The sequence below is a fragment of the Trypanosoma cruzi genome, genomic scaffold, assembly GCF_000209065.1.
Source record: "Trypanosoma cruzi strain CL Brener 1047053516247 genomic scaffold, whole genome shotgun sequence".
NCBI lineage: Eukaryota > Euglenozoa > Kinetoplastea > Trypanosomatida > Trypanosomatidae > Trypanosoma > Trypanosoma cruzi.
The window spans coordinates 2544-28985 of NW_001849178.1; the positions used below are offsets into that span (position 1 = coordinate 2544).

At 52.1% G+C, this 26442-nt stretch overlaps 9 protein-coding genes across 9 annotated transcripts, besides 24 other annotated features; all 9 read left to right on the forward strand.

The window, feature by feature from the left end:
• Positions 1 to 1315, forward strand: Tc00.1047053509537.10 (pre-mRNA splicing factor ATP-dependent RNA helicase, putative; the record flags this gene model as incomplete). The annotated part of the gene is made up of 1 exon (XM_806734.1): positions 1 to 1315. A coding segment is annotated over one exon (1315 nt), but the record flags the coding sequence as incomplete, so codon positions are not given.
• Positions 1 to 9696: a sequence feature (heterozygous, Esmeraldo-like haplotype).
• Positions 1714 to 1736: a sequence feature (AT_rich).
• On the forward strand, positions 1751 to 3316 carry Tc00.1047053509537.20 (hypothetical protein, conserved; the record flags this gene model as incomplete). The annotated part of the gene is made up of 1 exon (XM_806735.1): positions 1751 to 3316. One exon carries the CDS (start codon positions 1751 to 1753, stop codon positions 3314 to 3316), a length of 1566 nt encoding a protein of 521 aa, XP_811828.1.
• Positions 3812 to 3833: a microsatellite.
• Tc00.1047053509537.30 (hypothetical protein, conserved) lies at positions 3849 to 5144 on the forward strand (the record flags this gene model as incomplete). Its single annotated transcript, XM_806736.1, has 1 exon — positions 3849 to 5144. The coding sequence occupies one exon, from the start codon at positions 3849 to 3851 to the stop codon at positions 5142 to 5144; it is 1296 nt and encodes a 431-aa protein (XP_811829.1).
• Positions 5361 to 5381: a microsatellite.
• Tc00.1047053509537.40 (hypothetical protein, conserved) lies at positions 5447 to 7372 on the forward strand (the record flags this gene model as incomplete). Its single annotated transcript, XM_806737.1, has 1 exon — positions 5447 to 7372. The coding sequence occupies one exon, from the start codon at positions 5447 to 5449 to the stop codon at positions 7370 to 7372; it is 1926 nt and encodes a 641-aa protein (XP_811830.1).
• Positions 7399 to 7424: a microsatellite.
• Positions 7712 to 7791: a sequence feature (T-rich).
• On the forward strand, positions 7804 to 15357 carry Tc00.1047053509537.50 (hypothetical protein, conserved; the record flags this gene model as incomplete). Its single annotated transcript, XM_806738.1, has 1 exon — positions 7804 to 15357. The coding sequence occupies one exon, from the start codon at positions 7804 to 7806 to the stop codon at positions 15355 to 15357; it is 7554 nt and encodes a 2517-aa protein (XP_811831.1).
• Positions 9697 to 10532: a sequence feature (areas merged during assembly that could not be assigned to a particular haplotype. This can correspond to areas where the two haplotypes were merged or to regions with more than two copies in the genome that were merged during assembly.).
• Positions 10533 to 15010: a sequence feature (areas merged during assembly that could not be assigned to a particular haplotype. This can correspond to areas where the two haplotypes were merged or to regions with more than two copies in the genome that were merged during assembly.).
• Positions 15011 to 15436: a sequence feature (haploid, non-Esmeraldo-like haplotype).
• Positions 15097 to 15121: a microsatellite.
• Positions 15433 to 15458: a sequence feature (AT_rich).
• Positions 15437 to 19006: a sequence feature (haploid, Esmeraldo-like haplotype).
• Positions 15775 to 15804: a microsatellite.
• Positions 15818 to 15865: a microsatellite.
• On the forward strand, positions 15939 to 17297 carry Tc00.1047053509537.60 (meiosis recombination protein SPO11, putative; the record flags this gene model as incomplete). Its single annotated transcript, XM_806739.1, has 1 exon — positions 15939 to 17297. One exon carries the CDS (start codon positions 15939 to 15941, stop codon positions 17295 to 17297), a length of 1359 nt encoding a protein of 452 aa, XP_811832.1.
• Tc00.1047053509537.70 (hypothetical protein, conserved) lies at positions 17724 to 18464 on the forward strand (the record flags this gene model as incomplete). The annotated part of the gene is made up of 1 exon (XM_806740.1): positions 17724 to 18464. The coding sequence occupies one exon, from the start codon at positions 17724 to 17726 to the stop codon at positions 18462 to 18464; it is 741 nt and encodes a 246-aa protein (XP_811833.1).
• Positions 18580 to 18601: a sequence feature (AT_rich).
• Positions 18738 to 18779: a microsatellite.
• Positions 19007 to 19435: a sequence feature (haploid, non-Esmeraldo-like haplotype).
• Positions 19053 to 19090: a sequence feature (GA-rich).
• Positions 19270 to 19304: a sequence feature (AT_rich).
• Positions 19329 to 19365: a microsatellite.
• Positions 19436 to 21170: a sequence feature (areas merged during assembly that could not be assigned to a particular haplotype. This can correspond to areas where the two haplotypes were merged or to regions with more than two copies in the genome that were merged during assembly.).
• Positions 19561 to 19585: a microsatellite.
• On the forward strand, positions 20053 to 22725 carry Tc00.1047053509537.80 (hypothetical protein, conserved; the record flags this gene model as incomplete). The annotated part of the gene is made up of 1 exon (XM_806741.1): positions 20053 to 22725. One exon carries the CDS (start codon positions 20053 to 20055, stop codon positions 22723 to 22725), a length of 2673 nt encoding a protein of 890 aa, XP_811834.1.
• Positions 21171 to 22057: a sequence feature (haploid, non-Esmeraldo-like haplotype).
• Positions 22058 to 26442: part of a sequence feature (haploid, Esmeraldo-like haplotype) that runs on past the window's edge.
• Tc00.1047053509537.90 (hypothetical protein, conserved) lies at positions 24336 to 26192 on the forward strand (the record flags this gene model as incomplete). Its single annotated transcript, XM_806742.1, has 1 exon — positions 24336 to 26192. One exon carries the CDS (start codon positions 24336 to 24338, stop codon positions 26190 to 26192), a length of 1857 nt encoding a protein of 618 aa, XP_811835.1.

Sequence of the window (26442 nt, forward strand, 5' to 3'; positions counted from 1 at the left end):
CGAACGGCTCTTTCGATGGATGGAGAAGTTGCGTGAGCACAGCGAGAGGCCGGTGCCGGATATGCTTGTGCTACCGCTCACAGCATCGCTGCCGCAGGAGGTTCAGTCACGTGTCTTTGAGCCCACACCCCCGCGCTGCCGGAAGGTTGTGCTTGCCACCAACGTGGCTGAAACATCCATCACTATCACTAACCTGTACTTTGTTGTTGACAGTGGGTTCTGCAAGCAGAATGTCTTTGACCCCAAAACAGGAATGGAACAACTGAAGATTGTCCCCATTTCACAGGCGCAGGCACAACAACGAGCCGGGCGCGCGGGGCGCATTGGTCCCGGGAAGTGTTTCCGTATGTACACAGAGCTACAGTTCCAAATGGACATGGAGCCTGCCACGGTGCCAGATATCCAGCGGTCTAACCTGTTTCATGTGGTGCTACAACTGAAGGCAATGGGCATTAACGATCTTTTTGCACTTGATTTAATGGATCCACCACCGCAAGAAACTTTGGTGTCGGCGTTGCAGAAACTGCGTTACCTTGAGGCGCTTGACGATGATGGATTATTAACCCCACTGGGGGGTCGCATGGCACAGCTCCCTATCGATCCCTCACAGAGCAAGACGCTTCTGACGGCTGTAGACATGGGATGCTGCGAGCCAGTGCTGACGATTGTGTCGATGCTTGCTGTGCAGAAGCGTGGAGTGTTTTACCGACCACGAGACCAGCATGAGGCATCCGACGCGGCGAAGCGACAATTCCACCAACCAGAGGGGGATCAGATTACACTGCTGGCAGTTTACGATGCGTGGGTGGCAAATGGCCTCAGCGAGGAATGGTGTAAACGCAACTTTTTAAAGCATCGGATATTGATGGAGGCCCGTGACACACGTGAGCAGTTAAGCGACATGTTACACAAGCGCCACGCATCGATTCCGCATCACAACGACGACGCGCTGACCGAGGTGCGGCGAGCCATCACCGCAGGCTATTTTTTTAACGTCGCCAAACGTATCACGGACGTTGCATACGCTACTCTGGCGGAACGGCGTGAGGTGTATGTGCATCCCTCGTCATGCCTGCGGGATGCACCGCCGAAGTACGTTCTGTACAACGAGTTGCAGCTGACGAATCGGGAGTACATGCGGGAGCTGCTGGTGATTGAGCCCCAGTGGTTGGTTGAGCTTGCCCCGGCCTTCTACAGTAGGCCGCGAAAGGGAAAGCTGACAAAGGAACAACGAGCGGAGCGTCTCAACCCAATTTTGCGCGCCTGGGAAAATGGGAGCTCGTGGAGGATCTCAAAGCTGCGTCGCCGGAAGTGACATACGTATATATATATATTTCCTCGCTCGATGCTCGTGAAGGTTACATGACAACAGGCGGTACGCGACGGGGGTTGCAGGTTGATAACATGAAGACGTGTCGCCACTGTTCTTTTCTTATCTGCTGAGGGCGAGCGGGTGGGATATACGATGCCGCCGTGATGCGTCACGCGGCGAATTGTGCTATTCCCACCTCGAAATATTCTTCTTCTTTTATTATTATTATTTTGTTGTTACTGCTTCCGTCCACGCCGTGAATGCATGTTTTTTTCTTTCTGTTGGGAGGAACTCTGCGGGACACGCCGACGAGGAGGCGGGGAAGAGACCACAGTGTTCTGAGGCGGAGGGGTAGCAGCCGAACGAAGGAAGAACCGTCAAAAAGGAAATTAGAAAAACAGAATAAAAAAAAAAAATAATAATAGAGCAATAAAGGAGATGTTTTTTGTGTTTCCCTCCGTTATCTATCCTCGACGCACGGAGGAAAGGATCTTCAAGGGACTTTACCATATTTGCAACGCCGCCCATTTCATCAGCCTTATTGTGCTGCTGACAGAATTCTACGTGCGGCAAACGAGCGTCTTTCCTGGATACTTTGGCGGCGGGGAGGTCTCCCTGTCCCCGGGGTTGGAGGCCGCGAGCGAGAATTGCAACTACAGCAAAAATATCCGTATTGGTGAGATCCGCACTGTAATACACGTGAATAGCGAGACTTTGCCTCTTCCTCTGAGGGTGATGGCGGAATGCATTATTGCTATTCTCGTGGTGCAGTTCTTGGCAGTAATCAACAACGTTTTGAGTCTCTTGAATTACTCAGCGGGACGCCGTCATCTGCGCATATGCGGCGTGCATGTACCATTCTATCATATCCTGAGCACTTTTTCCATCATCTACTGCGTTGTGCTTATCGCGATGGTGTGGATCACGTATCCCGCGAGGAATTTCTACAGGGAGGCCATCTTGGCCTGCGCGGCAGAGGTGTTTGCCAAAAACTCGACAACGCTGGCGGAGTCGGAGTTTGATGGGTACGATACTTTTTCAACCCCTGTCGAGTGGGCTTTTTCCGCCGCAGTGATTAATCTTTTTATATGCTTCTTAGGGGTTGGGGTACTCATATGGAAGTCGTACAAACCAGAAATAAGGCTTTTCTCGGAGGCAACGGTCCCATGGGAAGGGCGCGGTCTGTCGTGCAGGCCAAATAAGGCGGCACTTCGCATTCACACAATAGCGCGTGACAGAATTTTGAGTGAGGCCCGTGAGGCGCTTGACCAAGGTCAAAAGGTACGCATTATGTGCAGCTACGCGCTCATGACGGAGACGGAATACGAGGCGCAGGTGCAGGAAATGCAGCAGCTTTTTGCTACGCAGTTGAAGGAGCAGCAGTTTGAGCATTTGCACACGCACTTTGACCGCGAGTCGGAGTTGGAGGGGAATGGCCTCTTGTGGCGTCGACAGACCTCTCCGCCGCCACCGCCACCGGACGATGCGGATCAGTTCTTCAACATGGAAGATATTTCGCCAGTGAACGATGACGGCATCAAAATTGGCGGCGGGGATGAGTTTTGCGAGATTCTTGACGAGCCCGAAATTGAGGAGAGGTTCTGGAGCGAATGCGAAGGGAGCGGCTACGAAGCTGAAAACGCGGACGACGGGGGCGAGTTGGCGAGGGGGCCGCTGCAGGAGGGCGCGCAAGACCACCGACTGCGCAAGAAGCGTCGCCGGCATCGCCACCAGCTCGGTGTGGAGAGTGAAAGCGCGACTCAACGGGAGAGGGCGTCGATAGTGCAGCCGGATTTGGGGGAGGCATTGTATGATGGCGAGGCAGCGGGGCAGGAAGGGCTGCAGGGCGATAGCGAGGAGTCGCTTCAGGGCCATCGTCATCATCATGCGCGCCGTCGTCGTCGTCGTCGACACCACTCACACGCAGTTGCCGAAAGGGACGGTGAGTCGGAGGGACGGATTGCTGCTGCAGAGGTGCGGTTTGAGGATGCCGATGAATTGTAAAGTCATTTGCAACATCTATTGCTTTTCCTTTCAAAGCGGGCGTCTTTTTTTTTTTTTTTTTGCTTTCATTTGTATGTGTGGACTGTCGGCTGCTGTGTGGAGGCAGGCCTTTTTTTCCTCTTTTTTTTTCTTTCCAGGGTTCATAGTATGTGTGTGTGTGTGTGCTTGCGTCCGGGTGAGCGTTGTCTTTTTGCCTTGTTCTGTGTTTGCACCACGCAATTGGGTGCACATTTGTTTGTTCCTGTGGAGCAGTGCGTCTCTCTCTCTCTCTGTGTGTGTGTTTCCCTCTACACTGTTTCTTTCTTTTCTTTTTTTTTATTCGCGTACATGCATGTATGACTTTTTTGACCGCAGCTTTAGGGTGTAGGGAGGAGTCAATTGGACAGAAAAAGGGAGGGAAAAAAGGAAAGAACAGGGGGGGGGGAAATAGAAAAGAGGGGAAGAAGGAGTCTAAAACGACACCATCGCACTGTTAGAGCGCATCGTCCGCAGAGGCACACACACACACACACACACATGTATCTGTTGCGTCATGCGGCTTTCTATCAATCAATGTTTTCCTGACCCGCTTGCTCGGCAGTGGCCAGCCACCCATCACCCAGTGCTGTGCGAGTGCCGACAGTTGTATGTGCTTGTTTCCATTTGCTGCTGTGTCCCATCAGCGCACCTTCTTGTGTTGCATGACGGCATGAGTAACAGCACTGTCACTTCCATGCCGAAAGGGCCCACGTACTTGGAGCTCCGTATAACCGAGCAAACCCGGCGAGAGGCGTTTTGTGGATTTCTTATGCGAGCGGAATCAGCTTCAACGGCGTCTGCGTCGAACGGGTTTGTGGAGGAGACCCGGCAAGTGACTGTGGTGTGTCTCCAGGAGTTGTCCGCAGCTTCCCCACAAGTTTTGTCTGCATTGATGGATGTGTTGGCATTTGGCCTATTACGAGTGGGGAATACAGTGAAGCGGGTGCCTTCACTTCGCATTGTTGCCTTTTGTGACGCGCGGACATACGCCATCGCACTTCCCGAGCATGTACGTAATGCCTTCGCTTTGTCAACGTACATGTCAGCCCTTGCCATGGAAAGTGCTGCAGTGATCCAGTCGGCAGATACGCAGAGTTCGAACGTGGTGAACAAGCGCCATATGTTAGAGACGATGCTCTCAGCTGACGGCGAGGACCTCATTGAGACAGTGACGCTCTCGGGCGAAGTATCACGATACTTGCGGCATCTTTTGGTTATTCTTCGCGGTGTCATGCTGGTCCACAGCGCCCCGGGATGCTATGTACCCACATGTATCTCACGTATGCTGCGGCTACTGAAGGTGTTTGCGCTTCTTTTTGCTCCAGCCGCACACGATCGTGTTGGAAAACTGCACCTTTCGCTGCGTTCAACATCACCCCCTTCCCACCGTGGGACTGACTTGGCGCCTATCACAAATTTTTCCCACGTTGTGGTGTCTCCGGCGCACGTAATGTGCTTATTGTGCCCGATGGTGGCGCACCTCTTTTCTATTCGACGCGCGATGGTGGCGTCTACCCTCGGACTCGGCTCTGAATGCAGAAAGAATAGCTTGCCAATGGCCAATGGCGAGGGGGCGAGAGCGGCATTCACATTGTGGGACGCAAGGGCGCTGCACTGGATCTCCGCTGCAGGCAACACACATGCGGATGCCACGTTCAATGGCGACGAGACAGCGCGGTTGGGGTTGTCATCAACGAGGGACATCGCGCGTGTCTTGCGAGGCATGCAGGAGGAGTGGCTTTCGTACTTGGAGTGCCGTGAGCTAATCCGTGTGACGGTGATGCAACATAGTGCCCCGCCCAAGGGATGAGGAGGGTGTGCTTTCTGCTTTTGTTGCTTGTGTGCGTTTTATTATTATTATGCTCGCACGTGTTGTGGGGGCAGTCTTTTTCTGTTCCTGCCCTTTGAGTTGACTTGGCGTTTTTTGTTGTTTTTGGAGCAGAACGCATCTATACTATTATTTTCTTTGTTTCTACCCCTCTACGCTGCACGTGCGGAGAAGTGTGTTTCTCTCTCTCTCTCTCTCTTTTTTTTTTTTTTTTTTTTTCTGTGTGTGTACGAAGAGCGACGAGGATCGGGGAGGGAGCGAGACGGAGGCTCTCTTTGCGCAGGATGCACTCGCCGTATGAGGCTGTTTACGGCTTTGACCGAACACATATCCGACGGATGACTCTGCAGGAGTACATGAGTGAAAAGGACGCCCCTGCCGCTGGCTCATCTTCGCGGCGTGACGACGGATGCCGTCTGTTGATTTCGCGGGATCCCAACGTGGAGTTCTGCACGAAGTACCCCGTGCATGACCGCTTTGGGCGCGAGCTCTGCGTGCTTTACCAGATTCTGGAGATGGAGCTGCAGCAGGAGATTCGCCGAGTGGAGCAGGGGGGCGATGGGACGCGGAAGTCCGGGGTACGTCTTAGCACTGAGATAACGCTGGACGACGACTCGGTGGATGAGCCTTTTAAGCCGCGGCAGCGGGAGGACAGGGGCAGTGCGTACCACCCGACGCCGTTTGTTCACACCGCGCTGGCGGATGTCAACTGTGGCGATGGCGGCAGGGATGATGATAACAGCAACGTCGACGTTTCCGCTTCATCCTACCGGTTCTCCAGCACGACGGCGTTGTCGCCAGGAGGGAAGGGCTTGTGTAAAGGCGTTTGTGACGCACGTGGGTCGAGTTTTTCGATTTACCGCGAAAGCGGGCTGAACGCCACAGCGGGACTGCTCCAACAACCACAAGGCACGAACCGTCAACAGCTTTTGCAGCAGCAGGGGCTTGGTGTTGCTTCCGATGGTCATACTTCTGTTCTCACAACGCGGTTTGGTGTGGGGTGTGCTGCATTGCAGCCCCCGCCCCCGCAGCGCAGCAACACGGCGTCCCCCCCGCGTGCTGTTGACGGTGGCGGCAATGAAGAAGAGGAGGAAGAAGAAGGCGGCTGCGGCGGCCTTTGTGTGACAAGAGAGACGCTTGACACGACGTTGGGAAAGGACCCGCTGCGGTTCACAACAACGCGCCCCTCTGAGCTGCGCACAACAAAACAGTTGTTTCTCCCCGGACGAGCAACAGTGACTGTGCGTCGTACCATCAAGCACTCCAACCCGATCCCGCGCCAGGCGTACGGCTTACAGAGTGAGTTTATTTCGGCTGCTCTCGTTGCTCCTCTTGTTGCTGCCAACTTGGAGGCCATAAGCAGCGCTGGGGAGTTCAGGAACATTGATGGGGTGATACCACAACTGTTTACCGGTGCGACAGTGACACTCGAGAAATGCCGCTACCGCATCCACCGTTATTATGCTTCCTCCGATGTGTATGAGGCTCGTGAAGAGGAAGCATCTGATGACTCACCACAGATCCTGCTGTATTGTTGGAGTGTTCACGCGGTACAACTGGGGGAAAATGAGTCTCATCGTGCGGCACTTGGTTTGTCTCTTGTTGCTGCCTCTGTGAGTGTGAAAGGTTACCGCTACAGAGACGGCGGCTTGACTGTTATCACCATGCCGTTGGGCTACTATGCGGTTCCACTCTCCATGGTACCCATTTCAGCTCGTTCTTTCCCCACTTGCATCAAGCTTCTCTTACGGATGCTTTCTGATCTTGTGGTTAAGCGCACTGTTCACGGTGATTTAAGGGGACTAAATCGAATTTTTATTGCCTTTCGGAGTGGGAACGGTGCACAGGAAATGCCATTGACTTTGTTGGTTCCTGTGCATTGGGAGGGACTAGTAGACTTCAGCATGTTTGTTGACCGCAACGCAGGTCGCACGATTCCCATGGTTTACGACGAAAGTGGCGGTCGGAGAGGAGAACGCGTTTATCATGGCCAGGATGTGTCCATGGTGATAACTATGCTGCTCGAAAACGAACTTGCGGAGCAGCTGCAGCCTGAGCAGCTCACTGAAGTACAGCGTCTCATGATAATGACGACGGAGCCCACGCAGGTGGCGAATTACCTGATCCAGTTGAAGAACGGCATGACGGTCATTTCATCCGACATGGCTTCACTGCGGCAGGAGTACGAGGTGGCACTTCAGTGTCAATGATACCCAGAGGATTCTGCACGCACACCTACATATATATATATATATATATATAATAGACGCAAGGGGACGTCTCTTTCCTTATCGCTGTGCTACTGCTGGCTGCGGTGGTTTGGACGGTCGTGGCAACACTGTGATGATGATGGTTATGAAATTTATTATTTATTAGCTTTAGATTTTCCCTTATTGACGTGATTAGATATGCTTCCCACGTAGAAGCAGTTGGCTGGTTTTCCCACGAGGCGCAACTGGCAACAGGGATTAGAGACAGAAGAGAGTGTGTGAATTGGATGGACTGGAGGAGAGACGGTGAAGGGAGGCGATGATGGTTTGCAAACAGCCTCTTTTTTTTTTTTTTGACTTTGTTTTAACGCTTTGACCTCTTTTTTTTTAATTTTTATCTCTTCCATTCTTTTTCTTTTGTGTGTTTCACAATGCAGGAGCTCAGGGAAGCAAATAAGTTAGAAAGCGTATTACTCTCCCTGAGAAGTCTACAAATCACGGAGGGGATGATGAATACAACGCTGGTGTTGATTAAACCGCACGCGTGCCGAGAAAAATTCCTTGACGTTGCGCGTGAACACTTTGACCAATATGGAGTTCGCACGGATGACACGATGCTTTTGTCTGGTTCTCAGGTTGAGCGCGGGGCCTACGTGGAGCGCCACTACAGCTCGGTGCATGCTCTGGCTGTATGCTCCTTGGAGGACCTGAGTGCATTTGTGTCGGAAGAAACTGCGTCTCTTTTTTTCTCGGCATTCGGTGAGCTGTGGGATGCTGCAGTGGAGGAGCGGCGGGTGATGACACCTGACGATGCCATGACAATTCTTGGCCTCTCCCCAGAAGAGTTAAATGCGCGGTGGTGTGCCTCGAAGTCATGTGCCCGGCTTGAGTACGGTTTTTATGTCTCTTATTTGGAGGAGGAGCGGGTGTATGTAGTCAACGGCTTCTACCCAAGTCTGCTGGGTTCCTTCACCGCAACCGATAGTCAAACGTGCCTTTTTGTTCTTTCTTGGCCGGAGTCGATGTACACGTGGAAGCAATTCAACCTGGAGGTTCTTGGAGCGGCGAACCCCAGCGAGGCGGCGCCGACGTCTCTGCGTCGTTTGTTGTTTGAAAACTGGAGGGAATATGGACTGAGTGAGCAGCCGAGCCTGATGCATAACGGCCTGGACGCCTCCAGCGGGCCACTCGAGGCGCTGGCACATCGCTCTGTGTGGATGCATCGGCGAGCCACGGAGGACGATTTTGGACGAGCGCTTCTTCAAGAGGGGGTTTCACTTGAGTTTTTGGAACAGTTGTTGAAGAACCCCACCATAACGTACGGTGGGGAGACCCGACCGATTTTTGAGCTTCTGGAGGACTTGCAGAGCAGCGAGGTGATACACCACTTGGCGGTTTTGTACGCCGCGGAGAAGTTAAAAAGAACGAACCAGGCGTCCGTTGGATTCGGCACGAGCAACACCATCTCGGGTGCCGCGGAATGGACCATTGTGCTTGACGATGAGGATGCTGAAGAGAGACGCAACAGAGCCTTAGTTTTTGTAAAACCGCATGCCAACACACCTGAAACAAGGGCACTTGTGGAGGAGCGTCTCATGCAAACCCGTGGAATGCAAATCGTCAGTCAACGTCACGTTTTTGGCGGTGAAATTGCGGCACAGCAGTTGATGTACAAACACTACCGAACCATAGCCCGTTACGCCGTCAAGGTTTCGCCGATGTCTATTAATGTAAGCACGCAGAACAGAGCCCTTTTTAAGGAAGTGTTTGGTATTGCTTGGAAAGAAGCAGTTTGTTCTGGTCGTGTCTGGAATGCTGAAACAGCCATACACACTCTTGGTGAAATCTCCGCCGTTGAGCTTTACGGGATGTGGGGTTCATGTACGAAGACAATGAAAATTGCCTCAGGAGCGTACGTGGCTCAATTTTTAAATGAAAAGGTTTTTGTGATCAACGGGTTTTACCCTTATCTGCGCGATACGTACGGCGCTCAAGATGCAAAGGTGACATGCTACCTTGTTTCCTGGCCAGAGGCGTGCATGACATGGCGTGCGTTCCGTGAGGAGTTGATTGGAAGCACAAATCCCGGCAACGCACCTCCCAACAGCCTGCGCGGTCTCATACGAGACCGGTGGCAAGAATTGGGCCTGCAATACCCGCCGACGACAACCGATAACGGGGTTCACGCATCTGCAGGGCCGTTTGAGGCGCTGCTGGAACGCCATCTATGGATGCACTTACCACTCTCCCATGATCCTCTCACGCTGCGACTGCAGGAATGCGGCCTAACAGGGGCTCTGTTGTACCGATGGGCTTCCAACCCAGAGGTAATGCTGCGCGGGAAGAAGCTCTCCGGGTGTGTGTTTGACCTCCTGGAAAACATGCAAACCTCCGAGATGGTGGACATCATGCGCGAGGCGGAGCAACAGACAATGGCATTGTACAAGGAAACGCCGATGAATCGTGCGGTGTTGATTCTTAAGCCCTTTGCTGTGAACGAGCGCACAATTGCGGCGGTAAAAAAAACTCTCGAGTCGGTAGGTCTGCTGGTGACGCGGGAGATGTCCGTTTTTAGTGCTCGCATTGTGAAGTGCTATCTGAACTCTGCTGCGTTTTGCGCCGCGACTCGCCTTGCCGAAATCAATTCTTCGACTCCTCAAGAAGTTGTCAGCCCTGCCATCAAGGACCGCTTTTGTGAGATCTTTCACTCAACATGGGATTATTGTGTGGTTGACGGAAGTCTGATGGGTGCCACGACTGCATGCGAGAATTTGGGTCTCACTCCAAAAGAGCTCTTGCAGCTGTGGGAGGCGTCGAGCCCCAAGAAAGTTGGACGGGCGTGCTACATAGCATTCTTGAAGGCTCAAGGCGTTTTTGTCATCAATGGGTTTGTTCCCTTTACCCGGGAGTGCTACGGAAGGCCTGGTAGCCGAGTTTATTTATTTGAGTTGGAGTGGAAGGAAAGCGCATGGACATGGAGAGACTTTTGCGAGGTTTTGATTGGAGATTCTTCCAGTCCACAGAACGCTGCTCAGGGCAGCCTGCATCGTACCTTTGCAGACGAATGGTCGAAATTTGGTCTGCAGCAGCAGCCAGTGTCCAGGGCGACGAGTGCGCTCTACGCGTCGGAGGGACCGTTGGAGGCTGCTGCCGACCGCGAGATGTGGCTGGATGTGGATTTGCCGGAGGACTCGTTTGTACAGCATCTGTTGCTCGACGGTGTGCCACTCTCATTGTTGCTCCCGTACGTGCGTAACGAACATCATGGCGGCTCCGTTTCGCAAGGCCCCCAGCAGCAAGAGCATGAGGGAAATGGTTTACTAGCTGGTGCTATACCTGAATACACACGGAGCATGTTGTCGAAGCATCAGCAGAGCAGTGAGGTAGTTCGCCGGATGAAGGCGCTCACTTCGCGTTTCCTGCGAGCCATAAAAATGAATTATGCATTTATTTGGGTTAAACCACATGCAGGCACCCCGGAGGTGTTGAAATGGATCCCATCCGCCCTGCAAGAGCACCGTCTCGAAGTTGTCGCCTCCGGACACCTGATGATGGAAGAGGTAATTGAAAAACATCTTGTTGATCAGCAGTATAATGCCCTTTATCGCAACGCCATGGGGCGGAGTGCGGCGGAGGTGCCTATCTCTGCTAAGCAAAAGGTGGAATTTGAGCGCACCTTTGGCATCACTTGGAGCACCGCTCTAAAACTCCACATGATCATCAACGCTGCAGCAGCTGAGGAAATAATGGGCGTTGTCGAATTGTTGGAGGCTTGGAACAGGGCCACTCGCAAGGTCTGTCTTTCCGCTGATCTTTATGTGGCCTACCTCGAAGTGGAAGGCCTCTATGTTATCAATGGGTTCTACCCCTACCTCCGTTCCCGCATGTATACCGGATCCCGCATCTATTGGTATGTGGTGATGTGGGATGGGGAGATCATGACATGGGATGAATTCCAGAGGTATGTTATTGGTGGAGACGTTCCGGCCACGGCGGAGTCGGCCTCTCTGCGAAACTTGCTGTGGGCATCGTGGGTAGAGTTGGGTCTGCCTCAGCAGCCTGACGGTGTTGACAACGGGTTTCATGCCTCCGCTTCTCCAATAGAGGGACTTGCAGATCGCGTCGCATGGCTTGGGACGAGTGTGGAGGACGATGTCTTCGGACGGCTTCTCATTCAGGGAGGGGTGAGCGCCGAGTACCTGCGCACTCTTTTGCGGAATCCATTGGTGCGCCACCGCGACGAGCCTGTAGACGCTGTGGGTGATGTTTTTGAGAAGCTCTGCACGGAGAATCCCCTTTTGATTGCACAACTTGTTGGACTTCAGTCGACTGGCGGCATGCATCTCATATCTAATCGCGCCTGCTCCGGTGCGGCATTCTCTCGACCGCCCCTTTCCAGACAAGGGACACCCATTGAGAAGACCAGCACGAATAAGAACACCAACGAACCGGCGGTAGAGATGGTGTGGCAAACTAATGAAGCTGCAGGTGTCGTCTCTCCTCCTTCTCCTCCTGCCGCTGCCACCGCCACCAAGACACCCAGGCGCAACTATGCGTTTCTCCTTGTAAATCCCAAATGTTTGTCTACTGAGGGAGAAGAGCTTACAACGGCTTACATCACGGACTTTCTGCAGCGCCACAAGATACGGGTTGAGGCAGGGGGAAGGGTAAGGGCCATTGCGCCAGCACTGCGACATGTGTGGGAAGAACTTCAAGCCGATACTTTTAGATACGCCGTGAAGCAGACACCTTCTCAATATGCTATTGGCGGGGATGCAATTTCTGCTTTTGAAGCTGCCTTTGGCGAGAGCTGGGATCCTGAAAAAATTTGGAATGCTCTGGATACCGCTTTGGAGTTTAATTTGTCTGCGCTGCGCCTGAAAGAATTGTGGGATGGCTGTGCACTGCGAAAACGAATAGCACCTTTTCTCTACATTGGGAAGATGCGAGATCGTGGTTTGTACCTTGTCAATGGATTTGCTCTCCACAGCACAGAGGTGTTTAACTTGTCATCTACCATAAAACGGTATTTCTTGCTTTCATGGGACGATGCCGACGCTGACTACGCTCAATATCTACGTCATTTCATTGGCGATTCATATGTGGAGCAGGCAGAGCCTGGCAGTCTGCAACGGCTGCTTTGCGATGATTGGAAAAACGCTGGACTAAAATGCCCGCCTGATCCTTTTGAAGGGGCTGTAATGACATCTACAAGTTCCCTGGAGGCCATACAGCAGCGACAGCTGTGGCTCTCGTTGGGTTTGTTGCGAGATCCAGTGGGCTGCTTTGCGGTGAGGCAGTTGGACGTTTCACCCTATGTGTTGCGCTGGGCTGTGAGCAACCCCCGCTCAAGGCGAGGCGACGGGCTCTACTTGTTTGAGACAGTGCGTGGACAAGGCTCGGCGGATGCACTGCAGCTACTTAAGGCTGAAGACACACGGCATCGTGCTGCGCCACTACGCAACTCTGCTTTTGTGCTTGTTAAGAGTCACGCCCTGTGCCGTTCTTTTGCCATGACAATTGAGATGGTGCTTTCAAATGCAAATGTGCGTATCGATGAAGAGGGGGATTTAAGCGGTTTAGTTGTACGTGGGAGGGGACTTGTGCAGCACTTGTATGCCACCGCATCCAGGTATGCGGTGCGTGAGGTATCAACCATCCGTTTGACCGAGGTGGAACGTGAGAGGGTGCGTCGGGAGCTTGGCGCTGATTGGAAGGAGCTTCTGCGTGGGGGCGTCATTGTGAACGCGTACCAGGCCCTGGAGGTGCTTGGTGGTGTTACGCCGCAGTATCTTTACGGCTGTTGGAAAAGATCCAGTCGGAAGTTAGTCATTCGCCCGAATTTTGTCGTTGCGGAGCTTTCGGAGTATGGCATCTTCGTTGTGAATGGCTTCTTCCCGGAGTTGAAGAATTCCCTTGAGTCCACCACCGCTCTGCTTCATTGGTATGTCGTCTCATGGTGTGAAGAGGAGATGAGTTGGCCCGCCTTTCTTGATCAGGTCATTGGGGATGATTGCCCGAGCGTCGCGGTGCCGCAAAGCATTCGTGGACAGCTTTTTCAACGATGGAGAGAGTACGGCCTTTCCATGGAGCCGGATTTACTGCACAACGGCATCCATGTAAGCGAGGGTGCGCTTCAGGCAATGCGAGATCGCACCAAATCCCTTAACTGTCCGTTGAGCGAGGACTATCTTGGCGATGCGATGTTACGCCACGGTGTGCCGGAGAGGATTCTGCGTGTGTGGCTTGACAATCCCGACGTCACTTCAGGCGGAGTTGAGGCAGGCGTGTTTGAACATCTGCGGCACTGCGACACCTCGCGCCTGTTGATGTTGCTGACTGCGCTTACAGAGGAGTTGCGCTGCGAGGAAAGCGACGGGACGACAGTACAGGCAGCCCGTATTCCACTCGTAGAGAACAACGACGGCCTCACTGCACCACTTCAAGACGGCTCACAGGAGGGCCACACACGGGGAATCGAAAACGACAACAACAAGAACGAGTCGGTCTTGGGAAAATTTTTGGATGAAGCGGAAGGGGCGCTTCTTTTTCGAAACACCGCCGTGATTATTTTGAAACCACACGCCTCCGAAAATCTTGGAGTCATGGCGCTGCTGGAGCGCATCCTTACTGGAAACAACATTCGCGTAAGACGGGAGCTCCGCAAGCGAATTAATCCCCGAATAGTAGATCAGCATTTCTCTTCACCCATGTACTACGCCATGCAGAAGTACCACACGGCATTCCCAGAGGTAACAGAGGAGGGTCGAGTGCGTTTCTACGAGGCCTTTGGAGAAGAGTGGGAGCACGCAATCGCCTCTCAGCGTGTGATGGGTGCCTTCAACGCCCTCAAGCTTTTTTCAATGACCCCATCCCAACTCTATGTGAAGTGGTCACTGTCAGAACAAGGGCACGTGCAACTTGCCTTTGATATGGAGGTGGTGAAGTTCTATGCGGAAGGTGTTTATGTCGTCAATGCAACTATTCCTTTGGAGCGCGAAAGGATGATTCAGGTGGGGCAGGTTACGCAGGATGTCCACTGCTATTTGGTGAGTTGGGACCAGCGAGAGTGCAGTTGGCAGAAGTTTCTTTATGAGGTTATTGGCAATACGGATCCGGCTACTGCCGCAGAGATTTCGTTGCGTGGTCAACTTTACAATGACTGGGAGAAATTTGGCCTACCATCCAGGCCCAACCGCATCGACAATATTGTTCTGGCAAGCTCTGGACCACTGCAGGCATTCATGGAGCGCGAGCTTTGGTGCAGTACGGCCGATTTGGTTCCTGATCCACTTGTTCGAGCCCTCTGTTATGTCGACTATGACTCCAGCCAACTATTCGAATGGAAGGAAAATCCTCTAGTGCAATACACAGGCAAAAAGCTGGGCAAACATTCTGTGGCGATGCGCATGTTTGGTTTTACTCATGAAATGGACACAAGAGAGTTTCTCGAACTCATGGCTGAGCATGATGGCTTTTTTGTTCCCACTGTCCCCCCGTGTGAGATGGAGGATGCGCAAGACCAGTCGTACGAGTCATTCGAGATGAAGGCTGACAGAACTGTAAAGAGGTCTGGAAAGAGGCAGGCCCATCGTTCGGCCAAAACATTGCCCTTCCGCATGAGGGACGAGAGATCGGTGGACTGGCTGCAGGAGGCGCTGTTGAAGGCGGACGAGGACGATGTGGTGCGTCTGTGGGAATATTATGGTGGCATTGCAGATCGAGAGGAGGAGGAGGAGGAGGAGGAGGGAGCAGCTGGTGCGTATGCCGATGAGTTGTTCTCCACCACGGGTCTGCATCGAAGGCTGCGGGGGACGATTAACGGTGAGGCCTTCCGGCGGGATATTGAGGCGCTGGATTGCTTTGGGCTTCCGCTCTCCAGGTACAAGGTGAAAAAACTGTTTGAGGGCATGGCGTGGCGTGGGGATGGACGCATAACACACGAGGAGTTCCGCGTGGCGATGGCGGTACTGCAGCAGATGTAGTCTTAGCAGAGAGAGGGAGAGGGAGACGCGTGTGGTGACGAATGAACCTCCCACCCCTTCAAAAAAAAAAAACCGAAAAATTTTTTTTTAAAAAATTATTTCTACTCTTCTTTTTCCCTGTTTTTGCGGTGGTTGCGTCGTTGGGGCTTTTGAGTTCTGCCCGAGTCGGCCGACCCGAGCCGCTGGGGATTGGGGGGGGCAAAAGTGAGGGAAAATACGTAGTTTTCCCTTACGCCGCCTGCATGTAAATTGACGGTGGGCTCGGTTTGTGGGTTTTGTGCGGGCTGTGGACCTCCTTCCTTGCATCACCAGATGTAAGACACAAAAATAGATGTATGTACTGTGAACCTTATTGATAAGAACGAAGGAAGAGGAGGAGGAGGAGAGAGAGGGCTGGGAAAAATTAACACTCCGAGGATATATATATATATATATATATATATATATTTGCCATTGCCTATTTCTTTTTTTTTTTTCTTTATGTTTTTTTTTTTTTTTTTTTTTTTTTGCACGACATCAATGCGATGCGAATAATGAACGCATATTAAGTTAGCGGCGCTCTGTAGAAACAGAGAAGAAAAATGCTCGGCGATGACGAAATCATTGGTGCAGCGGAGGCCGTGGTGCATGCGTACCTCGTGGTCCTTCTCCACAGACCTGACGCTGCCGTCACAGAAGCCTCATCACAGACTCATCATCGCCACTCAGCTCCTTGTGGGATGGGCGGGCAAAAGATGCCACAGTTTTGCGAAACGAAATGTACATTTACAGAGAAGAAGATGAACGCGTTGCGGCGTACCGCTCGGGTCCTATACGTGCTTTCGTGCGTGGTGGACATGGTACATCAGGGCCTGACGTGTACGGAGCGAGACGTGTATTACCAGAACACATCGCTCTTTCGGAATGGACAGAGAGATGTTCACACTAGCATTGAAAACCTTTGCCGTTGGATGGATTCCACGCATCCATTGGGGAATGCAGATGACCCCGAGAGTATCGGGCGCCGACGCTACACACGCGAGGGGCTCCGCATTGCTGCTAGTGGAAAGAGTATTCTTATCGGATACATCTCGTTTGACATTCCCAAGCGTTCACCAGTTTTGTCCTCTTTATCTCAGACGACGCAGATGACTCTGGGGAATGTCTCGCAAACGCAGTTTTGTTTTGAGAAAACCTCCAATTACTTGACAGGTACGGTGGAGATGAATGGCATGCGTCATTCCTCTGGGATTCTCGTAAACATGGCAGTGGGGATGCGCGGCTGTCATTTTCGTGGTGCAGAGGGGGTGGGTAGCCTGCCGTCTGCTGTGATCCTTGTGGAGAAGGAAAGCACGCTGCGAACGCTTGTGGTAGCAGAGGGCGTCTTGGGCCTCGGTGCGCCCTTGAACCGCTGTTCTTTTTTGTGCAGCAAAGGATACCCGTGCCGGGCCTCACGCACGCTTCTACACAAACTCCACTGTGAGTTGCCTCAGCTGCCTATTCTTGTTCTCGTCGATGGGGACCCTCATGGAATGCGCATCGCCCTGACCTTCTTGGGGCTTTTTGGCGGAGTTGCCTCAACAAGACGACGAAAGCAAAAAAAAAGGCCGTTTGCCTCGGCGGAATTTATTTCTACTCTTCTTCCCGCTCGTTGGATTGGCGTGCGTCCCTCGGCGCTCCCCCACCAGGCTACAGGGAGGGCGCCACTGACACCCTTGGATCGACGGGTGCTTTCGCAAATGATGGCGCGGGTCGTGGAGGCCCTTTCTCTGCTTGAAGATGAAGTGGTCGATGCAACCTGCAGCGGTGAGGAAATAAATATCATTCGCGGTACCCTAAATAACATCCTGCGCGAGGCGGAGTGGATGAAGGAGAAGTCATTGAAGTGCGCCCTTCAGGCCTGGCCGGATGGTCCCCTCCATCTTTTGATGGATTCACTTGAGCCGGGACGGCCCGTGTAAAACTATTTTTTTTCTTCTTTTTGTTGATTTCTTTTTTCTTGCGTGTTTTCAGATGACTCTTTTTGCGGGAGAGAGCGGGATAGAGAGGGTGTTGTGTTGGCTTGACAGGGGCATGGATCAATAAAGCTGTAAAGGAGGAAATCGGTGCCATTCAGATATGAGTACGCACATGTATGACGGTTTGTTGAATGGACCCGATGAGTGTAGTGCGATGTGCAGTGGGCGCATTTCTTTTTCCTTCTTTTCCTTTTTTATTTTTTTGTGTTTGTGTTTGCATGTATTTATGGTTAATGCATTTTCTGCCTCTCTTCCGCTGCGCCTGCCTTTGCCAGAAAGTAGAGCAACAGCAAAGGAATAAAAGAGGGGTACAATTAACTTGCAGCCTGCGAGGGAGAGGGTTACTGAACTCGATTGTCTTCATTAGAAATGCCACATGTATCTTACCAGCATAATCCCCGATCGATTGCTGACGATCCTCTTTATGTTGCGGCGGGAAGCGCACCGTACACCCGAAGTGACACGCCGGTGTCGTTCCGCGTTTTCCCAAACGGGACCTCCTCGTTCGGTAGCGATCTCCTTACGAGTAACGAGAGCATCGCACGCCGCGTAGCCGAGACAAGGGAGTGGCTAGGCAGGATGCGCGAGGAGGTGCGAGAAGCAAAGCGAAAGTGCAAGGCGGAGGAAAAAAGTGCATCGCTGCTCTGTTCGGTTTTGCGGGCGAGCAGTGCCCTAATGACGGAACGGGCTAAAGGCCGCCGTTCGTCGCGTGGAAGGGCTCGCCAATTTCGCTTTGCACTGTATTCATTTCTAGACGGGACGCCGTTCTTGACACCACAGGCACTCTGCCGCTACAACACGGCACTTGCCGAGATGTTGAGTGACGACCATTTGGAGTTGATTCGTCGCCATGTTTTTAACTACGACGAGGAGGCCTTTGCGAATCTTCTGTACGCGGACGAGGTGGCAGAGTCTCTTGAGCGGCGCGCGCCGTATGGTGGTGGCGAGTTGGTGCCCGAATTTGTGCAGCGCTTCAACGAGACCTCGCGGCGCGCGCTGGAACGGCTTTTCGCAGCTCCTGGGGGCCTTGCCGACGCCACCATCAATGCGGCACACCGTGTGCCCATCGTGGCTGATGATGTAGAGAATGTGGCTGTTCACGGGGAATGAGTTTGGGTCGTGTGCGTGTGGGTGGGTGGGTGAGTTGGATTTGTATGTAAATATGTAACTTCGTTGGTTGCGCAGTCATAATTTAGTGACTTGACGCGCGTCTTTGCAGTTAATCTTTTTTTTTTTATATTTATTTTGCTTTCAACGCCCACTTCTTCGCCATTTCTTTTATTTCCCCTTCCCGCACTTCTCTTTGTCAATTTCTCTCGTTTCATCATTAGAAAAGGCACCTGCGTGCATAACTGCCAGGGAGAACTACGAACAATTAAATCTTTTTTATTTTTATTTTTGCTTTTTATTTATTTATTTTTGTTTGAGTTTTATTTGTGCCTATTGGCCCTTTCGGCAATGCGACTTTGTGCGTTTCTTCTGCTCGTCGTTCTATTGTTCGTTGCACTTGTGGCTGGTGTACCAGCTGCCCAGGCCGAACTCAGCTGCCCATACTGCACGCAAAAAGGATACCCGTACTTGTGCAGCGTTGCATTTTCGGAATCATCAACGTGTTTTTCCAATTCAGGCGAAGTTCAATGCAACGAGAACAAGTGTAGTTGTTGTCGGAAAACCGCGGCCCCTGGATGCATCGCGTGCGAGGGGGAAGAAGAACAAGAGGAGGAAGAGGAGGAGGAACTGTAGGAAAAAACATAAAAATAAATACATAAGTAAACATACAATAAGGAGACCCACTGCGGTTTGTGTGTTGTAGTTACTGAGAAGCGAATAGGATAATATCGAAATATGTTATGTGGTGGATGAAGAGTCACGCTTGGGTGCAGCAATCACGCAATGCGTCTCGCTGAGCCACACGTTTTTTTTTTCTTTATTATTATTATTAGTTATTTTGTGATGATGCTGACAATAACGCTGTTTTATTTTTATTTTTATTTTTATTTTTATTTTTATTAAGAGGGCGGGCGGGAGGGCAGCGAGGGTGATGTCTTTGTCGTCCCTTTTATCCGCCCAGCACGAAGACTGCCGCCCTTTTGGGTGGGGAGTCCGGCGGGCGGGGGGACCCCAAAGGCTGCCACCCTTTTGAATGCATAACGAGCCTGGCCGTCGTGTATTTATTTATGAGGGTGTCTGCTTCCCCTCCACCCCTTCTCTTTCTCTCTTTCTCTCTCTCTGTGTGTGTGTGCATTTTTGATGGATTTTTGTTGCAGTGTGGGGTCTCTTGGGCCTCGTGCACCCAGCTGTGATCTTCTCTTGCTTCTTTTTTGTTATTGTGGGAATAGAGAGGGGAGACTGGGTCTCGTTCAGGCGCGTGTTTGGTTTTGTGATGGACTCCAGCGCCCCGCTGCACGCGCAGCGCGTGACGTTTTCGGCGCGACAGGTAACTGAGGCTGACGGCGTGGACCCTCGCTTCGCGGAGGTTGTGCGTGCCGCTATCTTTGAGGAGCACAGCGTTGAGCTGGTGAGCGGCGGCGGTGCTCCGGACTGGAACGGCGCGGCTCACAGGGGGGGGAGGGATTGACAAAAAAATCGGGAAACAAACAAACTTTGACTGACGGGGATTTTGCGTCTGCCCCTCGTGAGACGGAAGGGGGGAGGGGGATAAGCGAGTGGAAATTTGTACGTGTCCGTCTGTTCATGGATGTGCTGCGCAAATTCTTATATTTACGACACGTTGTACACACATACACACATGCGCGTCCCGTTCTTTCTGTTCTTCTTTGCGCCAAATCGAAAGGTTACAGTTAGAAAGAGAGAGATATATCCACGCGACATGTCATCTAACCAGAAAGAAGAGTCCAGGGCGCCGTCGCGGCAGGCCGTTGAGGAGTGGCTGGAACGCATTGATGACATTGCGGCAGCGGTTGAAGAAATACTTCGTGAGGATCCGATGGAGGCCACAATTCGACGGCAGGAAAGGGAGGCCCGGCGCCGGCAAATGCAAATAGACGAGAGAAAAGAGAAGGTGAAGATGCGATATGACCCGAGGCACTACGTTCGATTCGAAAGTGACGAAGTCATTGACAAACTGTTGAAGGAAGCGGAGGTCAGAGGCGAGACGACGCGAAGGGAAGTGAAGGACGAGTCGCTCTATACTCGGGCAGAGCGGGTTTCACTGGAGGAAGCAATTAGACTGAAGGATGATGCCGCGAAGGCTGTAAAGGCATCCGAATGGGAGAGAGCATGCGAACTGTACACCACCGCGATCAAGCTCGATGTGGTGGACGCGGACCTCCAGCGCACACTACGCAACAATCGCGCCCTTGTGCAGTTGAAATTAAAGCGTTACCTTGACGCTGTTGATGACGCGAGTTATGTGCTAAGGGAAGAACCAATGAATGTGAAGGCATTGCTAAGAAGGGCAACGGCACTAAGGCACATACACCGTCCCGTAGATGCACTGAAAGATGTTGAGGAGGCATTAAAGAAGGATCCCGCGAACCAAGAGGCCGGAGACCTTGCACAGTGGCTGCGACGGGTGAAGCGAGAACAAAGCGTTGGCGCTGTTTTCCAGCACCGCCAACCCGAAGAGGCCAAGTGCCTGGAAAACTCGATAAAGATGTTAACTTCCGCAGTGAAGGAATTGCACAATTGTGGTGCGATACCCACTGGTGAGAGTTTGGCAAAAAAGGAATCTGAAGAAAACGCTGAAAAGAAGCCACTGATTCAGGCTGTGGAAAGTGTACGTCGGTGTCTTGGAGTGGTACAAATGTTTCATCAAGGTGCCGCTGTGTTCTTTTTACTTCTTGACGGTTTGAATCCATTGATTGAACTTGTTTGCAAAGCCATCATCGGTGGCTGGTCCGAGCTTGTTGTTTCCATCGCTGCTGGGTCTCCTGAGCAGATGTCGACATGCGGGATGACATTTGTAGTTTCTGCTCGTCTTTTGGCTCTTGTTTTGTTGGGTAGTGAGACCGGCGTTGAGGGAATTGAGTTATCCACTGTGACGACTCTCGTGAGGAAGTTGGCTGATGTGCTTTCCATCGCACTGCAGCAAAAATCGTTAGGACATCGAGACGGTGCCACACTGACGCTGACGGTGGCCATCCTGCAGGTGCTGGAGGGACTGGCCACACGTTGCCCAATTTTGGTTCATGCGCACTGCGTTTCTGTGCTTGTGGAGGCGTGGAAGGTTATGAAGAAAAGGCAGCCGCCTCCGCAGCTGCTTTTCTTTTATTGTGGAATACTTGAGGCGCTAATAAAGGAGCCGTCCGTGTGTGCGTCGGTGGCGAAGGAAATGGAGGAAATTTTGCCGCATGCCATTGAGGTGGCGATAGAGGCGGGGCCAGAGCAGCTAAAGGAAGTTGGTCTTTCTTTGGCTGTGCGTGCCACCTGCGTCAGCAGTGCGTGCGCAAAGAGTTTGGGCTCGTCGGAGCTCACGCGCACTTTTTCAAAGGTGTTGCCGCTCTCTCAAGGCGAAAGTCGGGATTCACCTGTTTCCCCGCGTTTGGAGGAGGGCCTCTATGCTGTGGTGTACAACGTCCTGCTGCAGGCCGAATCACGTTCCCAATACGTGGCTCAGTGGAAAGCCGTCACGGACCCGGGCAGCAGCGGAGATTTTTCGTTTTCACTGCATACCTGGCGTACACTACGTGAACAGGTGGTTGCCGAGGGGAAGTCAACAAGACGCATCACCGTACATGCAAAAATGATGGCCGTTCTTGCAAAGTTTTCTCCCCATGACGAAGCTCTTCGAGGCGCCATGCTGGAGGGCGAGGAGACACTATGGGCGATGCTGTGGCATGCACTTTCAGGACTTGAGCCCCCCGAAGTCGGACCTTCGGCTGCAGCAGACAATCAAAACTTTGCAAATAGAACAGAGGACGAAGAGAAGGAGGGGGAGGTGGAGGCTGTCATTGCTGCTGCTGCATGGGAGCTTGTTGAGCATGCAACGACATGCATCGCCTCCCATTACTCACAGAATCATCTTTTGAGGGAGAAAGGCCTCTCGACTGCGGATCGAATTGCCGTTTTGATGCACATTATTCGTCGTGCCGGGCCTCAGCACGTGGTGGCGCTTGGCAACGCGGGGCTGATCGCGTCGTTTGTACCTTCCGCCAGCTGCAGCCATTTTGCGGCAATGAACGGTGTCGATGTGCTTTTGGAGGGCTTGCGAAGTGTGCGAGACCTTATATTCAAGCTGGAACATGACGGCAAAAGGGGATCGACGCAGTGGATTCACGGTGGGGCCGCGCAGAAGAATCTTGCGATTGCACTTTCTCGCTGTTGCGTGGTGGAGTCACAGCGGGAGCGACTGCGGGAGTTGAAGGGATTTGAGACGCTCCACGCCGTCCTTGAGCCCCATTCCGCATGAACCTCACAAGAAACAAACGAATCAACAGAAAACAAAAAAGACTTTACCCTAACCTTCATGTCACCAATTTCTTAATGCGCACATTTAAGGTACGCGAAATATCAGTGTTTTTCTTTTTCCTTTCTGAGGCGTGTAACGGGTTAGGGGGGACAAAATACGTTGCGAATTGGGATAATTCTCTTTTGTTTTTGGGATGCGGCAATCACTGAATATATTCATTGCTTTTCTCCCTGTTTTTTTTTTTTTTTTTGTTGCGCTGCCCGCGGCGGAATACACAGCAAACACCACGAAAGAAGGAGGGAAAAGGAGGGGGGAGAAGTGACTGTTAATAAGGAGACATTTGATTCGTAGCAGCGACTTTACCCCGACCATTTGACGGGCGACTGGGGGGCATATATTTTGGGTGCACTCTGGCATTATCGACTGGAAGAACGGGGGTCACATCAGCTTCGTGGAAACCGCTCGCGCCGATCCAAGAACATTGATTGATCCGTATGGTTTTAGAGGCGGTGCGGATCGGTAAAGGGCTTCTGAAAAGCCACTGCACCGAGAAGGAAGGACGGATTTTTCTCACGGCGACGTCGGAAGAAAAGTTACTCAGGAAGCAGCGGTGGTATGTACTCTAAGAGCTTATTCCCGATGGCCTACGGGCTCAACAATTTCGAAAAATACTTCAATTGCGTTGACAGTCTGCCCGTTCACTCGTTTGGTCATTTTGCCGACAGGGAACAAGGCGAATGGCACGGCCACCGCCACCGCGGCAGCAACTTGTCGCACAGACAACATGGTTCCAAGTGGAGCGGTTCATTTCACTTTTTTTTCTGCTTGATGAAATGCGAGGCGCCTTTCCAGAGACTCGTGGAGGGTAAAGGACCCACGCTTCTCCTTTAGCCTGGCACACACATCCACACGGAAATACATTTCTGCTCGTGTGTGCGTGTGTGTTATTGTGGTTTATTTCTTCACTTGTCTTCGTTACACTTCTTTTTTGTGCATGGGGGTTGTTTTTTGTTTTTTGTGTCCACTCAAAGCGACTGGTAAATAAATAATGGATTTTTTTTTTTTTTTGGGAGGGGGCACCTTCTCCCATACTTTTGGGGTTTTGCCTGCCGACTTTGTTCACCGGGGACCGTAGTGGGGGCTATAAGAGGGGCCTCACTTGGTTGTTTTAGTGAGTGGTGACGAAAACAAGACACGGCAGCAAAAGGTTGGGGAGACAATCAAACAGGCGGCCAGAGGAAAAGACGAAGACAGCAAGAACAGCCGCACAAGACGGAGGTGCAAGAGAGGCGTTTGGGTCCACGGGACTATCAGCGATAAGCATTTTACTTTTTCCTCCTTTTTTGTTTTTATTGTGGGCTATTGGTGCATATGGAATGTTTCCTTGCAACAAGTGGCCATCCGACTGTTGCAGGTGCGAAGCAATTGATTTTTTGGCTTTCTATATGAGAGTGGCAATAAGCAAAAGGAGGAGTGGCGAGCTGTGGTGCGTATATACTGCAATTTGCTTTGTGCGTTGTGGCTTTGACTGTTTGCGCCGATTGTTTTCTCCCTGAAATCGTGTGTCGTACATATATATATATATATTTGGTAGAATAGGGGTAGGGGTAATGCTTCAGGGTCGCCACCGTTTTTTTAGTCAATCAAAGGCAGCGGAACGGCGCAAGGCTGCCGGGCACTCTCCCGTGGACGAGATGCAGCGCTTCCGCATGCTTGTGTGTTGCATGTTCTGTGGCATTTGCACGTCCCTTATCTACGCCTTTGACCTTTTCACAACGGACTTTTCGAACAGGTTCAATCTCAGCGCCGGTGATCAGTCGACAATCAGCACGGTGGGGCTGGTATTCTGCTACTTCACAATACCATATGGTTTCCTGTATGACTACGGTGGTCCCTTTCCCCTGCTAATTGTCTGCGTACTTACGGCCGGGGTTGGGGCGCTATGTCTTGGACTGACGTTTGACGGTGTCATCACGGGGAATTTGGCAAGCATTTCTGTTTTCTACGCCCTGATGAACATCAGCAGTGGCGTCATTGACGTTGCCTGCATTGTGACTCTGGCAGAGACGTTTCCTCGTAACCTTGGGCCCATCATCGCTCTTGCGAAGGTGGCGGTTGGTCTTGGATCCTCCGTGCTGGCCTCCATCAGCGTGAATCTCTTTCGCGGGAACATCTCCGGGTTCATTTACTTCATCATGGTGTACTCTGTTGTTGTGTGCAGCGTGGCGGCCTTCGTGGTGGTACTTCCCCCGTACTTTATCAACGGATGGCGTCGCCGCGGCAAGACTGAGGAGCAGATTGCCGCCCTGAAGTCCCTGGAGCCTGCGTATCGCCGCCAGTCTGTACCCATTCGTCGCCTTGCCGTTGGCTATGCCGTTGTGGCCCTGCTGCTGGTCTTCCTCAGTGTCCAATCGCCCGTGGTGAGTTACACTAGGGTCTCGAACGGGGTTTCGACCGCCTTTGGCGCCATTACGATCGTGCTTGTGCTGTCTTTCTTCCTGATGCTGCTGCCTGTCCGTTGGCTTGGGGGCATGGACGATCGTGCCGGGGATGAACCCATGCGGGCCATTGTCTCGGAGGAGGCGGTTGATCGGAGTGAGGAGATTTCCTTCACTCGTGCGGACGCCGCTGTGACAAACGCGCCGGACAAGGAACAGTGCCCCTTGCCAGAAATGACTTCCGATACGGCCGACGCCGCCTCAGAGATCCCACAGGATCCCCGCTACGGCGGCACCCTGTGGGACAACCTCAAACGACCGGACCTCTGGTTGATATTCCTCATGTTCATCTGCCAGAGTGCTTTGGGTGTCATTGTGGTTTACAATGCAAGCACGATTTCCGTGGCGTTGACTGGGCGTAAGCGGAGCCAGCAGACCTCCGCGCTGTACACCGCATTTTTTGGTGTGGCCAATAGTGTTGGACGGGTGTGCATGGGGATGTTCGAGGCTTTTGTGCAGCATCAGTCACCCAACAAACGCCGATATCTGGTGACGCTCGCCTTGCCACTTTCACCGTTTCTTGCTGCCGTTGCCGGCACCTTGCTCCTGACGATCCCTGGTGAGGCCATCCTGCTCCCATACATCATCATCTATTTTGAGGAAGGCGTGTTCGCTGCTGTTACTGCGCTGATCTTCCCGAGCCTCTTTGCGAGCCACCACGGTGTGTACTATAATGTCGGCTTTCTGACAACGGTGATTTCTGTCATTGGATTCAACCGCTTTCTTTTTGGCTTTGTGGTGGACGCAAAACATGACAGCTTGGGGTTTGGCCCGAAGGAGGAATGCAGCGTGGCGGAGTGCGTGCGCCTTCCACTCATTGTTGCCACATGTGTGGCAACTGTGGGGACCGTCATGGCAGTTATTGTGCATATTCGCTACAGTCGGTTTGTTCGTGAGGCATTGCGAGGGAGATTTGCTGCGGGTGCTGGACGTACTGTTCCTTTGAGGGTGAGATGTGAGGATGAATGATGAGGAAGCTATTGTTTCTGCTGGTATGAGTATGGAGGCGTGGTAGTATTTTGTTGATTTTGCAAATGTGCTTTGAATTGGAGATTAAGTATTCTTTATTTATTTATTTTTTCAATTTGAGTCTCGTCAGTGTTTTTTGTGGTGTCGACTGCAGTTTGAATGGAGTCCTGAAGGGTGAGGGTGTTATTGATTTAAACATACATATATATATATATATGCATATGAAGATTTTTTTTTTTTGTGTTGTTAA